Source organism: Capsicum annuum, chromosome 12 (assembly GCF_002878395.1).
Source record: "Capsicum annuum cultivar UCD-10X-F1 chromosome 12, UCD10Xv1.1, whole genome shotgun sequence".
Lineage (NCBI taxonomy): Eukaryota > Viridiplantae > Streptophyta > Magnoliopsida > Solanales > Solanaceae > Capsicum > Capsicum annuum.
In genome coordinates this window covers 191,889,062-191,901,804 of record NC_061122.1, presented here as the reverse complement: position 1 = coordinate 191,901,804, position 12,743 = coordinate 191,889,062, and the positions used below count along the sequence as shown (strand labels likewise).

General features: G+C 33.4%; 1 protein-coding gene across 2 annotated transcripts; it reads right to left on the bottom strand.

The window, feature by feature from the left end:
• Positions 1–1,185: 1,185 nt before the first annotated feature.
• LOC107851130 lies at positions 1,186–11,653 on the bottom strand. 2 transcript variants are annotated; one of them, XM_047400916.1, is made up of 12 exons: positions 11,112–11,653; positions 9,270–9,439; positions 8,064–8,141; positions 7,449–7,528; positions 6,985–7,066; positions 6,372–6,791; positions 5,869–5,976; positions 2,381–2,448; positions 2,175–2,262; positions 2,002–2,073; positions 1,750–1,803; positions 1,186–1,627 (listed from the first exon to the last, which is right to left on the bottom strand). In XM_047400916.1, the coding sequence occupies exons 1-12, from the start codon at positions 11,497–11,499 to the stop codon at positions 1,538–1,540; spliced, it is 1,698 nt and encodes a 565-aa protein (XP_047256872.1). In that variant the 5' UTR covers positions 11,500–11,653; the 3' UTR covers positions 1,186–1,537. The 2 variants fall into 2 exon arrangements, with proteins under 2 accessions (XP_047256872.1, XP_047256873.1); XM_047400917.1 differs by lacking the exons at positions 1,186–1,627; positions 1,750–1,803; positions 2,002–2,073; positions 2,175–2,262; positions 2,381–2,448 and adding an exon at positions 4,466–4,887 and having other exon boundaries at positions 11,112–11,583.
• Between the last annotated feature and the right edge of the window lie 1,090 nt (positions 11,654–12,743).

The following is a 12,743-nucleotide window of genomic DNA, read 5'->3' as shown; positions in this document are numbered from 1 at the left end:
ACATATTCAAGTACAATTATCTACTCAACTTATCAATTTTTTTTCCTTCTAAATCATGCGTTGTTGATTTTATAATTCATTTTTTAAGCGATACCCCTTTTTATAATTAATGCAGTACCTCTTTCCCTTATGTCTACTGCAATAATAACCTAAAAAGTGATTTCTCTCTCTCCATATATATATATACATATATATAATTTGTTATTTTTATTTTCTTACGGAAAATTGCAACACTAGAGAAATTTAGGTTAGATTTGAACCGTTAAATATGTGATTTGACTGAAATTATGATAAATTACATGTGAATTTATGTGTTGAAGTTTTACTAACTATACAAAAAGATTAGAGTCAAAAGAGTAAAAGCATCAAATTTGAGTTGAATAATATAGGAATGTGATGGACATACGAACCTACAATATATTCATCTGTTTACCCTTAAAAATATATCTTACATTATTTAAAATTATAATTTCATACTTTTTAAATATTAAAATTTTGAAATCAATTAATTTTTAGTTATAAATCTCCTTACTTAAATAATATTTTGATAAACTAAATAAAAATTATTGTCATAAAAATGCTCTTCCGTTATTTTTGGTCTAATAAAAACTAGCTTGGGAGTAATATACATAAACATTACTATGTATATTTGAAAAAACAAAAACTTAAGAATTCTAAAAACAACTAAAAAGTATAGGATTAGAATTTTGAATTCAACTAACTAAATTATACCATAGTTTTGATGAAATGTGATTTATATATATATATATATATATATATATGCACACACACCTTTAGAAAAAACTAATTTATTTATTTATTTTTTTGGTGAAAAAAAAACTAATTTTTTATTTTAAAGAAACAATAAATTAAAACACAACATGCAATAACATATTTGAGATATGATAATTTTCTTATATTGTTTAATTAGATACAATATTTATTTTAATATAAATTGTTATATTTTAATAACTTTTTTTTTATAAAACTTAATTAAGGAAAGACACACGTTCAAAGCACGTACACTAAGATAGTATGTAATAAACATCAGAAGTCAGAACCCACAAACGTTAAATTCTGTATCTATCTCTTAATTGTACCACAACTTCATAAGTTTGAACTTGCAAAGTCTTTTTTAAATTTTGCTCGAAGAAACTCAAAAAAGAAACCAACTTCAAAAGATCATACGCAAGTGAAGTTCAATAATTACACAAACAATCGCCAAAGAGTAGGTACATGAAGTATGTTATGTTTTCTTTACAGATCAACAAAAAAAAAAAAAGATAAAAGGAGACGTAAAGTTTGGGTCACTAGATGCAAGTTCTCTTTCTCCCTTTACAACCCTTTTGCTAAAATTGAGTTTTTTCCAGATCTTTGGCAGACTTCTGAAACTTAGGAATTAGTCTCTGGTAACGATAATGTATGAAACCCGGAAATGAACATCGGCTTGACTGATTCGTCGATAACAAATAGCCAAATACAGTGAAAATGAACCAGGAAGGTGGATATTTACTCTTGATACAAACTATGTGCATTATCATCTTTCTGGAACCTTTTCGGTAGTTATAGGTTCAGAACTGAGAAGCCTTTCCGCCTCATCATTTGCCTCTGCTTGGATTTTCCATTTCTACAATAATGGAAGAACAACAGTGTCAATGCCAAGACAAAGCGGGGTTAAAAACGCAACTTATAGGATTACACTGCAATTATAATGAAGACAGAAAGTACGTAAAAGTAAACAACACATACCTCCTCAAGATTCTCAAGCTCCATTATTTGTTGTATTTGTTCAGCAATATTTTCCTGCATAGAGTAAAATAAGATGAAAACATGCCAGTAGAAAGCTAAAATTGCACCTTCACAGAGCAATATGAACCACAGAAACAATGGTAACCAGGAAAAACGAAATCATATGTATAAGTACCACTCTGTAGTTTTCACATGTAATTTTAAAAAAAAAAAAAAAACGGAATGTCAAAGTTATAACAAAATGATCCTTACCGCATTGCCTGCTGCTTCAGCAGCAAGAACATCTGAATCCATCTCTACTTCAATTTCTATAATGGAAGAAATCTGCAATACACAAGGCATATTTATTCATAAATTTGGAATGCATGTTCAATGGCATTTGAGCTTCACTCATCCAACTGAGCATTTCTGGAAAGATAACGCACTCTTGCATAGCTTTCAATCAGCTCGATCCTTCTCGAAAGGGAGCATTCCAAACTTTCACGCACCCTTTTCACTTTACTTCTCCGGGCCCTTGATAAATCAAAGAGAAAGCCATGTAATGTGTGACAATGAAGCATACACATTTTAGTCTGAACAGAAGCTGTTCATTAAAACAAGAACAGATATAAGGGATTCAAGAGACTTTTACCGATAAGCAGGTTCTCCAACAGCAAAGATTTTGTTTTCCAGTTGGCACATGCGAGCCAACATCCAGACCTACAAATTTAGTGAATAAAATTTCACCTCAAAATACATGATCAAGGCAATAAATCATTCAAAGGATTGATGTTGGGATATTTCCAGAAATCAACTATAATGAACTCATAAGAAACCAATATGGCTAGCCTTCACACCGAAACCACGATTTAACACTGAATGGTAGATAACAGCAAGCTCAAAAATAATTACCAAGTGAAACAAAAGAACATTTATGACATACAACTGTTCCACAAACATGAATTCCAGGTGCACGACAATTTTGACAGCAAAATGAGATAACTTTACAAATAAACATATTAATGATCTTTGCATGACTCTACTGTAACTTATGTGGACTCCTACCTTTTCTCACAGCTAGAAAATTCTGTTAGTAAGTCCAAATTAACTACAGACTATTTTTTTTAACAAAATAAATAGAACCACATAAAGTATGACCAGAGGCAGATGCAGGACACAGTTCAGTTGACGATGCTTAGATGAGTCAGGTGCCTAATGCAGTAGCATGCGAGCAGAGAGTAACGAAATTCATTGATGAGACTCAAGAGTGAATGGTTAGATTTCCCATACATATATAGAATGAGGCGAAAAGGAATGAGGAATATCCAACTAATTAGCGAAAATAATTAAACAAATGCTTTTCCCTAGAAAACGCAATGAGAAAGATTCCCTCAAGGCAATCACTATACAACTTGTTTGCCTGCTTTCGAACTAAGATTTGAAAGAAAATGAGATGAAAAAATTAAAAGGCTATAAACAATTGTAAATGAACTGGGGAGCAGGAGCATCAATAACAGAAATGTGAGTATGAATCTGAAACCAATATGAAAGAAAGTCATCAAGAAAGAGAGCAAGTGTCAAGTGTAGGTTTCCCATTCTATTACTGGGAGTTAGAACATAAAATGAAGAAGTAATAAAGAACGTTACCGCCCCAAATCTCATTGATTAGGTCTTCTGGATCACTTGATAATCGTCTAATCAACCAAATGTCATGACCTAATGGACTTTAGGACTAAAGCAGACAAAACAACTGTTAAACTCAAAACGAGTGTAATTTATTTACAATCTTGATCTAAGTGTCTCATCTATGCCGACAACCAGAGGCAGAGAATTTGATTTTGCTTTGTGAATTGACACTAGAGAGTCATCTGTACTGCACCAACTGTTCCTTTGTGACAGTGGGTGCAGAGTATAAATTTATTTTTGTGGATTTAGCCAAAATGACTTTTCAAGAAGCTATAAGCCTTAGTCCTTATTACTAGTAGAAAATTCTAGCCATCAACTGAAAAAGGAAGCAGAGAAAGCATGTCGCAGTCAACTCAAATTATGCAGGCATGAGACAAGGCTAATAAAGCAAACATATCCAGTTCTTATTCTTTTTCATTTCAGCTGCCTTTTATCTTTTCAGGACCCAGACAGGAAGTTGATTAATGTGGGTTTTTAGCTTTGAAATTGGAGAAATAACAGAAAAAGAGTTGAAGAAAAATAAAATACGGCAATAGTATTGTCAAAGGGAATTTTTTTATTAATAACTCACAACATATATTTATAGCTAAATTTCTAACTACATTCCAATTTAAATTGGGATAACTAATTCCTATTCAAATAATAAAAGGACAATTGATTCCTAAATCACATAGGACTCTAATAATTTAAAACTATTACAATTATTTATTCCTACTTTATTTCTGAGACATATTTTCAACACTTCTCCTTAGATCAAAAATTGTCTCGGGTTTGGCTGAATTTGACCTATCAATTCATCTTTGTTCTTGCATGGCTTGTGTGCATCTTTTGTTGGATTAAATAAGAAACTTTGTCTCTCATATCAACTTGTAAAATTTCATGAGTAGTAGAATCAAAGATTCGACAATATTTGTCTCCAAATAATAATTTAAATCCTTCTTCCATTAGCTCACCAACACTTAACAAACTTTTGTCAATATCGGGCACGTAAAGGACATTTGAAATTATTGTTGTACCTGAAACTGTTTTTTGCAACATTCCCTTTTCGTTCTGCAAGAATATAGTCACCATTCCCAATTCTAATTTTGTTATTTTCCAAAGGCAAAAACTCTTTAAAAAAAATTGTCATATGTCATGTGGGTTATACAACCACTATCAATCATCCAAAAAATAGATTTCTTGGTTGAAGAATATGTTGCCACAAATAAGTGATCTCTTCTTCTTCTTTGGTGACTTGGGCATCTGCTTCATCTTCTTGATATTTGTTTTTGCAAATAACAGCTTCATGGCCAAATTGATTGCAGATCTTACATTCTGCATCTGGTCTATTCCAACATTTAAATGGAGGATGACCTATTTTGCCACAGTACTGGCAAGGTGGGTACTTATTACCCTGCTTTGAGTCTTGTGGTTGGCCGCCGAAGCTCCTTCAACCATACTATCTTCATTCATAAGCCTCCTTTGCTCTTGCGCCTGCAACGTATTTAACAATTCTGTCAAGGTAATCTTGGACAGGTCTTTTGTGTTTTCCAAGGTAATTATTGATACTTCGTATCTTTCAGGCACTGTAACAAGAATTTTTTCAACAATTCTCGAATCTTTAAATTTTGTGCCAAACAATCTTACCTTGTTAACAATATGCTAAGAAGTCGATCTGAGTACTCTTTGACAGTCTCAGATTCCTTCATCTTTTGCAATTCGAATTCCCTTATTAGATTCAACACTTTCATGCCTCGTATTCTTTCATCTCCGATATATTCTTCCTTCAGATAATCCCAAATTTCTTTTGGTGATTTAAGGGTCATAATTCTCATGAAAATTATTGGAGACAGACTAGCAAACAAAGTTGCTTTTGCCTTTGATTTTCTGATTTTCTTTTCCTTTTGGCTTTTGATCTAGGCCACCGTGGGATTACCGGGCAGCGGAATAACATCATAATCCTCCTCCATGGCCTCCCAAAGATCTAAAGCCTCAAGATAAGTCTTCATTCTTACTGCCCAAAGTTGGTAATTTTCACCATCAAAGACAGGAGGAGCTATTTGGGAAAAGTTGTTTTCAGAATTCATCTCTCACAGATCCCTCAAGAAATTGGCTCTTGATACCAATTGTTGGTTTTTAGCTTTGAAATTGAAGAAATAACAGAGAAAGAGTTGGAGAAAAATAAAATACGACAATAATATTGTCAAAGGGAATTTTTTTATTAATAACTCAAAACAAATATTTATAGCTAAATTTCTAACTACATTCCAATTTAAATTGGGATAATTAATTCCTATTCAAATAATAAAAGGACAACTAATTCCTAAATCACATAGGACTCTAATAATTTAAAACTACTAAAATTATTTATTCCTACTTTATTTTTGAAATATATTTTCAACAATTAACAGCTTGTTGGACCCAAATGTCACCAGAGAGCAAGTGAATTAACAAAGTTGCACTGGAGGAGTATACCTCATTCTCAGCAGATTCCTTCAACTCCTTTATCCGTGATTGGAGCACATCATACTGAGATAAGAGTTGCTGCCTGATGGCAATGGTATCAACTAATCTCCGAGGAAGCTATCACCAAAAAGAAGAGAAAAGTAAGAATCTGCCTTCTTTCTGCAGCACCTTGTAAAGGCTATATAAGACTACAAAGGATCATCATCCTAATAAAAAGGATAACCTGGATCTATGGATAGAAATTCCAGTAAATTGAATATAACCATTCTATAAAGAGACACTTAACCTATAATTTTACTTCTCTAACTTGATGCTTAATAAGGAAAAGGAAGGCAATAAAAACTGTAAAAGTGTAGGGAGATAGTTTCTGTGATCTCCTTTTTCCTTTGCAGGTGGGCTGGGTAAATCCAGGAGTACATTTGTTGAAATCTTTAATAAGTTCATGAATTTAACTTTTAGATATCATCCTTCATCAAAGAAGTAAATAGCAAGAAATATCACATTTTATGTACCTTGCTGAATTGAGGAAAAAACAGGCTGTTTAAAGTGGCCCCAAGAGTGATTGAGGAAACTGCAGCAACTGTTATTATTTGAGGCAAGTTGGGATCTATAATCCCAGAGGCAGCATCTCCAGTAGCAAATACAGCAAGAAGAGGAACAAGGATGGAAGGATTTAATAGTGATGGGGTTTTATCTTTTTTGGGAGCTCTAAGTAAGGGTGATTCACGGCCATCTCTATGGTTAGTCAAGCACAAAGGCTCTCCTGGGTAAACGTTTGGAGCTTTTGGATTAAACTTTAATGGACCCACCTCTCGGTAAACATTTGGCGGTGCTGCTAGAGCAATAGTCACTCTCTCACCTTCTTGTGCAGGAAGATCAACTGTTTCAGTAGCAAATTTGTGTGTTCGTGCCATTCCAGATGGGGTCTCCACCTACAAAAAGTGCCAGATTGAATTCCAGAAGCCTCTTCTAAGAATACGAAAAGATTGATCGATAAGATTTGTCTCAAAATAATAGGAGCAAGAACTCCACTTCAGGATAAGAAATCGAAAAAATCCAGGTGAAGAAGGTGGGAAACCAGAAAATACTACTGATATGTATGTATGACTTTTAAAAGATATGTACCACAATCGAATGAACAGCAGCAGGAATGTTTTGCTTTATTGACAGGAATCTTAGTCCCCTTCTCCATGCAGGAATTTCCATGCTGCGTTCGGCAGGAGGAGAACCTTAGAAAAAGTGAATGTCCCAGGATCAACACCATACACTAACACAGTTTTCATGACAAACATCGGAACAAGAGTAAATTTTATTAATACGTCTGACCTATGCATTGAAAATAAAAATAAAAATAAAAATAAAAAAACATCCGAGCTAGATGAAAATTGAAAAAAAAAAAGCAAGCATATGAGCAGTTATCTCATGTCTGAGTGTTGGTTTTATTCTCCTTTTAGTATTTTTAAAGAAAGTTTCATTTTTATCTTTTGGTGATATGTTTGAAATAATTGGTACATAATCAAGTATTTAACAAAGTACAGCCACTTCAATCGAAAGATTACTAGATAACACAGTAGTCAAAGAAAACCAACCTAATTTCTTCCGACTCTATACTAACAATACTGCCTGAAACGAGCTCATACTGGTAACGGCATTTTGAACAGGATACAACCTGCAGAAGTGGATTTTCTTAAATCATGTTGTAGAAATAAAATACAAGACACATTGAAGTTAAAAGTGGAGAAACTATCATAATGTCTACGTTGAGGTGGTTTAGTATTCCAAAAGACTGATGGAATATCTTTGTGTATACATAATCCACACAGTAACTGACCAGGTTGATCAGCAATCCGTAGTATACTTTATATGTCAGAGGAGCATCTTTTCTCAATAGCAATGACAAACTAGTCATCATCATAATAAGAAACAGAACACTTAAATTTCCTTTTCTTAAACAAACTCAAGACATCATATTACTTATCTTTAGCCAGATAATGGTAAATAAATGTAGTCCTTTAACAATAGCACTTCTTTCAGCCAATTTTTTGTGTTCACGCCTTACAGAAAAGGTTATAAACAGGCCAATCAACAATTAGCTGGCTCTATCCTCAGTGGATCTGGTTGGTTGACCATAAGCAGCTCAATTCACAACCAACAACATTTCATTGTAAAAGAACTGATACAATCTTAAGTACTTTTGTGCATACCTGGATACCATCTTGTGGCTGAACAACAGTAACAGCAATCATGCAACTTGGACATCGCACAACTTTGCCGAAGAGAACCTGCCCAGACACCAAGCTACATGTTAATTAATGTGTAGCCGAACAACAATAAGAGAGCTTAGAAAAAGGACCTAAGATAATTCCTAAAGAATCTTCATGTGTCTTCTTATACCTTCGCACATTTCGATTAAATTGATGATGGCAAAGTTATCACATAAAGTTCCTTTTCTCTATTGGAAAAGAATGTGCAACATTTCAGACGAAAATTTGATAAAGGAAGTTCTTTACTATAGCCTATAATTTAGATCTCTAAGTGCTAGGATTTCTATTGGAAACTTTATTAATCAAAATGGGCTTCAATTTGCTCTGGCTGTATTTATGTCATACCACATACCTTAACGGACAAATCAGTTACACCCTAACAGCATATAGGATTGTCTAGGAAGGAAGATAATTGAACGTAGAAAGTTCCATTTAAATTAAGAACTGAAATTGGAACATATTTCACTAGAAAATTGAAATGAGATAAATAAAGAGAAACGGGACACGTTCTTTTCCTTCAGCCAGTAGCACGTAGATGAATTTGTGGTAGAAAAGTACTAATCCGCTCTAAAAGACAAGTGGTATAAACTAAACATATTCAAGACTTCAAATTAAGTCTTTTAACTGAAAATTGTACAACCAACGGTCCTATCTTATTTCAGTGAAGATATGGATCACTTTGCTGCTAATATACCACAACTACAAAAAGCAAAACAAGTCATACAAACTAATATATTGACTAAGCAAACAAAATTAACAAGATAGAATGATGATTCAATATTCATATAGCTACATTGTCTAGAGATTCGAAAGCTGAATGATCCACACTGTTCTTGTATAGCATGTTTTACCTTTAAAAAAGTACAAATAAATAGTCCATTCTTTGAAGTTTGCTCATCCAAAATTCCAAAGTGGTTTAAAGGTCTGAAATAATTACATTACTGATTCAAGATAATCTACTTATCAGGCTAGAATAGTCAGTAACGTATTTAATCTACCACAGAAAATCCTTCATATCAGCATTGCTGCTCACACAGAGAGAGATGATCAACTGTGTATAATATCCAAGTGTGCAACTCTAACACATTAAGATACATATAACAGACTAATACAAAAGCAAATTGGTGTGAGTGAAAAAATAATGACCTCTTCGCTAGGAGAACTTCCCGCTCGACAAATATTGGCGATGATTTTAAGGGCATCTGAAACCCTCAGCAGTGTTGCAAGTCCTCGAACTAACAAGGTATATGTAGTAACATCTGGCCTTGACCACCTCCATCTATCATAGGATGGGCCTCCGTCTGAAACAGATGTCCCTTAAATATAGGCAAGTCAGGTGCATCAATATTAGGGGATATCAATGGAAACTGGTACAAGAGAATCAATGCGAGAGTGGTACTGCATATCATAAAAACTTGACATATTACACATCTTTTAGTCATCTCAAATTCCTCATATCTGAAAGCTTAACTATATTATCTATGGTGGTGCTCAAAGCAGTGATACAACCCCTGGGTGAGGGGGAGATGGAGGATGATAGTTGATATCCACCATTCCATTTTATATGACGGTATCTGAAGGGACATGAATTTTAAGACGTTTTTATGAAGATGAAGTTTAAGATATTCATTTCACTTATTTGTTGTAATAGTGATAGTGGAACAAAATATTTTTCTTAAAAAAAAAACGTTCTTGCTTTTATCTGTGTTTCAGCAAGCCAAAGATCTATCGAAAACAACCTCTCTACCTCTAGGATAGGGGTAATGTCTGCATACCCCTACCCTTCCCAGACCCAACTTTGGGATTATATTGGGTATGTTTTTGTTGTTTATCAAAAAGCTATGTCATAGTAGGTGTGTCTACAACATGTACTGTGAAAGGCCATGGAATCACTTCCTTAAGAATAATTAATTGCCTTCAACATGCAAGTGCAAATAGCCACATAGCTACTTCGCATCACATGCATCATCAAAATATCAACTTCAAATGGAAACAAACTTCAACCCCACGAAAGCAATGTTCTTCCACCTATTTAGACATCCCAAGCAACACACAAAACTTTGAATTATTCCATATCTCCTCAAGTCTTCGGGAAGAACCATACATTATTAACCTTTCCTTTGAAAAATCACTCAACCCCCTAACCCAACAACCCGCGCAGAAGGAAAACGACAAAATAAAAAAATTAATATTCAAATATCAATTACTCCCTCCATCTCAATTTAAATGCTTTAGCTTGACTGGACACAAGTTTAAGAAATAAAGGTAGACTTATGAATCTTATGATCTTAAATTAAACATGAGCTTAGTCCTTTAGATTCTTGCCGTGTAGGATATTCGAATTGGAAAACTAAGTAAATATAGAAAGAGGCACTCTTTTTGGGAGACAGTTAAATTGGGACGGAGGGAGTAATATTTCTTCATGACCAGAAAAATCTCGCTTTTAAGCTTACAAACTCGGGTAGAATAGCATTCGCAAAGGCAAAAATATCTTCTCTTAGATCCACATTTTAATTGATTATTACTCTCAATGTTTCAATTTATTTGTCTCATTTTCTTTTTTGGGTCCGTCGAAAAAGAATGTCTCTTTTTTGTTACTCTTTAATTCTAATTTTCCAAGTACATCATCTTTTGTTTAAGACCACAATGTTCAAAAGTGTTATTTAGTGTGTTAAACACCATGTTAAATCAAAGCCAGACAAACAAATTGAAATAGAGAGAGTACTAAATACATACTCCCTCGTTCACTTTTATTTATGCCCTTTTGTTTTTGATAGTCAAATTATATGAACTTTGACCACATTTTAAGATTGTACTGAAAATTGCAACTTACAGTGTATTTCATACTTAGAATATCCAAATTTTAATTTTAAAACATTGAATTAATCTAATTCAATATAGCTTTGAAAATAATGAAATTAAGTAGTGAGAAGCAAACATGACAAGTAAGTAGAGAAAAGTGAAGGGAGTTGAAGAAAGGCAATGTACCAGGATCAAAAGTGGAACGCATAGCATCAAATACAGAGAGCGCCAATTCAGCATTGCTCCGATCAAGTGCAGCAGAGATAATCAAACCACAATCCTTCGAACTAACAACACCACCACTTCTCCCAGTCATGTCTGCTATCATTTCCAATACCTCACTCGCATCTTTCGCAGCCGAAACTCTACTAATCAATCCACCCTCATCAAACAACTTTTTCTCGCCATCGAATTCATTCAACGAAGCTGCTTTGATCTTCAAGTAGAAGGTTTTTGAGGAAGAATAGTAAGAAAAAGTGAGGTTTTTGGAGAAGGAGAGAATAGAAGAGCGAAGGAAATAGTGATTATTTGGAGGGAATTGGGGAAAGGAAGGAGAAAACAAGGAGAGAGTCATTGGAGTTGTGAGAGGAAAATAATGGTGAAATGGTTCACTATATTTATTCTCTGCAGATAAGGAACGAGAGGTGGTTGTTAAAAAAAGGGCGGGCCGGATATTGAAAGATGAGGGAGAAGAAATGGAGGTGTGGGGAATCGAACCCCGTACCTCTCGCATGCAAAGCGAGCGCTCTAACATATGAGCTATGCCCAATCTATCCGCATGTTTAAATTATCTTACCCTTTTGTTCCACTTAGAAAGGGCTAAGAGTGTACGTCAGTCGGCTCGATTCAGTTTTATATATTATCGGTTCGATTTATCAATTTTTGGTTTTTAAATATATTAAACCAATAAGATACTTTTTATCGATTTCCGATTTATCGGTTTTTAGTCCTTAACGGTTCGATTTTCGATTTAACCGAAGAAAATACTCATAAAATAGAAATAGTAGTAACTAACAAGAAAAATCGAATCTTAGTTGCAACCAAAAATCCTACATAATGTGTTTTAATTTATAAGAATCTTCAAGTTTGAACTTAATGTTGTTAGGAGAAATTAAGAGTTTGTATAATTGAAATAATAGGTTTGTTAATTGGTTGAAACTAAAGAGAAATTAAGAGAAATATATAATAAGTCATACATACATACACACACATATATTGTTATTATTGGGTTATCGGTTTACCCAATAATTCAATATGAAAAAATCGACCGGAACCAATAACCTAATAATTTTTTTTATAAAACCATTAACAAATCGTTAAGCCAATAACAATAAACCAATAATATTTTTATCAATTCGGTTTATCGTTCGATTCGGTTTTTGCACACCTCTAGAAAGGGCTCATTTGATTTGTAGGATAAGAATAAGGAATAAAATATTATTATTTTATGTCACATTTGGTTGAATTTCTTATTATGGAATTCCAGGATTATTTATACAATAATTATGGTACTTATTATTTTTATAACATATTTAATGTGAGAATAATTTCGAAAATAAAATAACGAAAAGACTCTTTTCCAAAGCTCTCTCAATTTATTTAGTGTAAAATCAAACACATGTTTTGTATCATATCTTGTATTTCCTATTTTTAGTATAATGAGCTAAATGTCTACCAATAAAAGTATATTTGTTAAGTAATCATGTCATTATTCAATCTCCATATTATTATTCCGTCATTATATCCCGACATAACGTGTTCACCAACCAAACGACACCTAATGCTATCTTTACTTGGAAAGTGTGATTTTTAAGCACT